The 4,653-nt window shown below is 34.1% G+C and overlaps 1 protein-coding gene across 1 annotated transcript; it reads left to right on the forward strand.

Moving 5' to 3' along the window:
- The first annotated feature begins 553 nt into the window (after window positions 1-553).
- Window positions 554-3,672, forward strand: LOC131644485 (bet1-like SNARE 1-1). The gene is made up of 6 exons (XM_058914994.1): window positions 554-705; window positions 822-877; window positions 2,086-2,245; window positions 3,111-3,167; window positions 3,260-3,319; window positions 3,454-3,672. Exons 2-6 carry the CDS (start codon window positions 861-863, stop codon window positions 3,541-3,543), a joined length of 384 nt encoding a protein of 127 aa, XP_058770977.1. The 5' UTR covers window positions 554-705; window positions 822-860; the 3' UTR covers window positions 3,544-3,672.
- The last annotated feature ends 981 nt before the right edge of the window (window positions 3,673-4,653 follow it).

Here is a 4,653-nt window from a genome sequence, read left to right on the forward strand (position 1 = left end):
GTCTTCACATATGTTTCTCCTATTTTGTAATTTGTAATTCTGATTGATATGTTTTAATTTTAAGTATGCTGGTAGAGCTTACCTTCTATTTATCACCATATCGGTCTTCAAAACTTTTATTAGGTCCCATAGTGAACGCTAATGTTTTGTATAAACTTCTTAGATGGATCACTTTAGAATGTGATTCGAGCTTCGATTTAGTGATCATATTGCTAGAATATCTACTTTCTCTCCCAACTTCAATGCTTTTATGAATGCATAAGGGGGTGAGGGTAGTTGCAAAAGATACTCTAATAAGTAAGTTAGACAATCTTCTAGCATGTATCAAAACAAAAAATTGATTGTTTAATCATACTTGAAAGGTGAGACCCTTATTTATAGTGCCTAGATTTTGATGCACTCTAATGGAAGTCCAAATTCAGAAGCAACAACAACAATGTTTACACGTCCTTAAGAAAAGAACAAAATCTCCCTTATTATATTTGATTTAAAACCGAAAAAAGAGAAGCAGATAAACAGATAATAAGTGGGCCCTGTATATTACTACCAGCAATACAATAGTCTTAATACAACTACTATTTATCAATCAATAACCGTAAGTAAGAACAATTGTAGTAGTAGTAGTGTAAAACTCGTGAAGCTCGGTCACTCGTATCCATCCTATATAAACCTCTTTCTATCTTCTCCACTCCAACCTTCACACAGGTTTGCGTAACTTCTCGAATCTTCTTCCGTTTTCATCTTCAGATCTGATCTCGTCATTTTCTTTCGCTTTTTCTATTAATCGATTAATTAATTAATCCTAATTTTGATTTCATTAGGAAACACAATCGGTTGAGGAATCTGTGATCTCTTGAGATATGATGAATTCTAGAAGGTTAGTGCTGAGATTGATTAATTAATTAATTAATTCATTTCTATTCCAATTTCAATTAATCTGTTAATTCAAGTTTCGATGAATTGTGTCGGTTGTTATTCGATTTGATTACGGTGGAAATTGTTGTTTATGATAATACTTGCTTCAGATCCGTGGATATGTATGATTTTATTGGTGAATTTTCGTTTGTGAGGTTTTTTGATTGGTTTTTGTTTCTCGTGCTGATTTTGACATGGATGATTTAGGAATAACTTGTATATTTGATTGTTAAGAAGATTGATAGTAAATAGTAATGAATAGAGAAGAAGAGAAGGATTGAACAAAGAGGAAAAAGTTTACTACAGTTTAAAAGTAATGTAATAATAATCAATAATAAGTAATAGAAAGTTAGATTAAGATTGCAGCTAACCAAGTAATTGGACGTGAGTGAGCAGTTGAATCCTGAGTGGAACAAATTTTAGTCATGCTTTACTTATCATCTAAACGAACTTCTGATTGTCTGCAAATCCTAGCTCAACTGGCAGAATCTGATATTGTTAAGTTGGACGTCATCATCAGGGTTTGAACTCTGGTACTGATGGTTGCGTGAGTGAGTTACAAGTGTTTATTACCACTTTGTCTACAAGCCAAAAAAAAACTTAGGATTACCAAAGCCCTCTTCCCTAAAAACCGGAGGGTTGGCCCCAAAAATTAAGACTACAACTTTAATGAAGGGAGTAGAGGCTTAAATCGAAGAATGCTGACTGAATCATATATATATATATATATATATATATATATATATATATATATATATATATATATATATATATATATATATATAAGCCTAAAAGTCTTGAGGCTTAGGGATAACTTCAGTTATCAGTGGCATGTTCTTGTACCAATTATGAAGCAATGTGTTTTATTAACTATACCTTGATGCAACACTTCCTTGGAAGTGTTACCAACTTACAAATCATTTTTTGTGCCATTCAGTGGTTTTTAATTCAACACTTAAATTTTTCCTTGTCTATCCATGTCGTTAAGGTTTATTTGATATTTGTTTATAGGTTTATTGTTTAGATATTAAAAATGGGGAGATAGATATGTTTTGTTACTTATTAATCTATCTTTCTAGATATTTTATGCAATTATTTTCCTTGTGTTTATTACTTGACCATTTTAGCTCTTACTATTTTCTATATATAAATTATTATTTTCTGTTTCAGAGACACCCGAAACAACAGAGTTGCTCTTTTTGATGGTATTGAGGAGGGAGGCATCAGAGCTTCATCTCTTTACTCCGCAGGTTCTTCCCATGAAATTGATGAACATGATAATGAACAAGCAATGGATGGATTGCAAGATAGAGTTAATCTACTGAAAAGAGTAAGTTTACCATTACATGTAACATGCCCTAGACTCCCAGCTAGCTATTCTGTACATAAATAATTAACGTGCCTTGAAATATTTCTTCATTTTGTTTCATTTATTAATTTTCATCATGATATTTTTATAGCTTCTCTCTTAAGGTCATGTTGTTTTTTCTTTTGGGAAGTAAAAGATAATTTATTGCAGGAATTGTGTTGTTTTTGGGTTATTAAAATGGTTAAGATAAATATACCCTGTCCAACTTGAGAATCCCTCTGGGTCTGCATCAGTGTTGTCAAATTGCGGCCATTGTGGATTTCGGTTGCGGAAATTCAACATTCCCCATGGAAAGCTGTGGTGTTGCCGATTTTGCATTGTGGTGCCATGGCAGCCGCCATGAGTTTATCGCTCATGGTGGGTGGTATTGCGGAAATTGCGTTTTTTTCTTAAATCTTAATATTTATTGTTGGGATATTTTTTTAAACGACCCTTAAAATGGCCCAAAAGAAGAATAATTGTGGTTAAATACTAATCACCACCCTAATTATTTTTTTATAAACCATATTTTATGGCGGATTATTGTCTCGCTGCAATTTTCCGCAATCCGCCATAGACAACACAGACTGTGCATCGCATCTTGTTTACTAGAACTACTCAGGATACTGCTCTCAAGTATTGTAGCTATAGTTATTTACTTTCTTGAGTATTGTAATCATTATATCTATTTGGTTCTTGAAACCCTTTTTGTTGTAGACCAAGATCTTGAATGTGTTTAATTCAATCTCAGAAAGATGTTATGTTATTAGTGTGCAATTTTGTGATGATCTAAAATTCTCACCTGTATCTGCTAGAGATAGAGTTTTAATGGGTGTGATTGCAACAGTTGTCAGGTGATATACACGAGGAGGTGGATAACCATAACCGGATGCTGGATCACATGGTGTGTACTGTATTGCAACTAACAAAAGTATTTAACAATAGCTCTTCTTTTTTTTTGTTTTCTGCTTTAACCATTTGTTGGTATTTATGCAGGGCAATGATATGGATTCTTCTAGGGGTGTCCTCTCAGGAACCATGGACAAATTCAAAATGGTATTGCACTTGATGGTTCTACTTTCCTATAGTTCGATATGCCCTCTTAAGTAGCATTTACATTCATTTTTACTGAGCTTACAAACTTGTTATCTCCTGCTTTCCTTAATTTCTGTGTACGATGGATGTTTCAGGTATTTGAGACAAAATCGAGCCGAAGAATGTTCTCGCTGGTAGCATCATTTGTTGTTATTTTTCTTATTATTTACTATCTAACTAGGTAACTGGTCTTTTATTCAATCAGCTTGATGTAAGATCTGATGAAAGGAGACTACTTGTTCTGTTACTGTAATTAATGTCACTACTTGTAAGATGTTCTCTTATGTTTGTATAAAGATTTTTACTTTTTAATATATTTTTTTAATTCCCTTAATGTTGTGTATATGTATGATAAGAACCCTTGGTGAGAGATAGCGTTACGCTTTCAAGTTTCAATTTCAAGTTAACACTTCCTTTAATTTGGAGCGTCAAAGTCCCACTAAAATGTTCACAATTTAATTTGGAGAATTTGTTGGGATGTCTCAACTAGAATGAAATTCTAAATCCGTGCAGCTCATTGCCCTGCAGACAGAAACGGTCCTTCTGCGAAAAAGGAGTTGAGGATTATTTGATCTTTTTGGTGCATTATGAATCCATTGCGAAGGTGTGGTTTACTTTAAAGCGACACCATTGCAACTTTTGCAAGACGTGAACCATATTACAATGAACGTTCAAACTGTTAATGAACTGGTTTTTACTATATAATAAATGGTCTGAATCCGACAATGTTGGTCGATTCTTCATGCTAGCGTGGAAGCTATGGAGTAATATAACCAACATGTCTGAAACCACAATCTTGAGCAATTGGATTATTAGGAAGATCCTAAAGTCCCACATTGGCTAGAGATAGAGCTTTCAAAGAATATATATAGAGGGACACTCCTCACCTTACCAACCGGTTTTGTAAGGATGAGTTAGGTCAAACTCTAATATGGTATCAGAGCTTATCGATCGGACCATGGGCCGCCCACCATTAATATCCACGCACCAAGCCCAAAAAGAGTGCTGGGCGTGAGGGGGTGTATTAGGAAGATCCTAAAGTCCCACATTGGGGTGTATTAGGAAGATCCTAAAGTCCCACATTGGCTAGAGATAGAGCTTTCAAAGAATATATATAGAGGGACACTCCTCACCTTACCAACCGGTTTTGTAAGGATGAGTTAGGTCAAACTCTAATATGGATGAACTAGTGGTAGGTTGGAAGAACTCAAATGCGGCACACCAAAGATGTTATACTACCTACTCTAGTCCTTTTCTTGATAAACAATTGAGTTATTATTTCATCATATTAAAAT

Source organism: Vicia villosa, linkage group LG1 (assembly GCF_029867415.1).
Source record: "Vicia villosa cultivar HV-30 ecotype Madison, WI linkage group LG1, Vvil1.0, whole genome shotgun sequence".
Classification (NCBI taxonomy): domain Eukaryota; kingdom Viridiplantae; phylum Streptophyta; class Magnoliopsida; order Fabales; family Fabaceae; genus Vicia; species Vicia villosa.

Coding starts and splice junctions, on each gene's coding strand:
- LOC131644485 (XM_058914994.1), top strand. Junction 2,246..3,110: donor GAGTTAATCTACTGAAAAGA/GTAAGTTTACCA, acceptor TGATTGCAACAG/TTGTCAGGTGATATACACGA. Junction 3,320..3,453: donor CCATGGACAAATTCAAAATG/GTATTGCACTTG, acceptor TGGATGTTTCAG/GTATTTGAGACAAAATCGAG.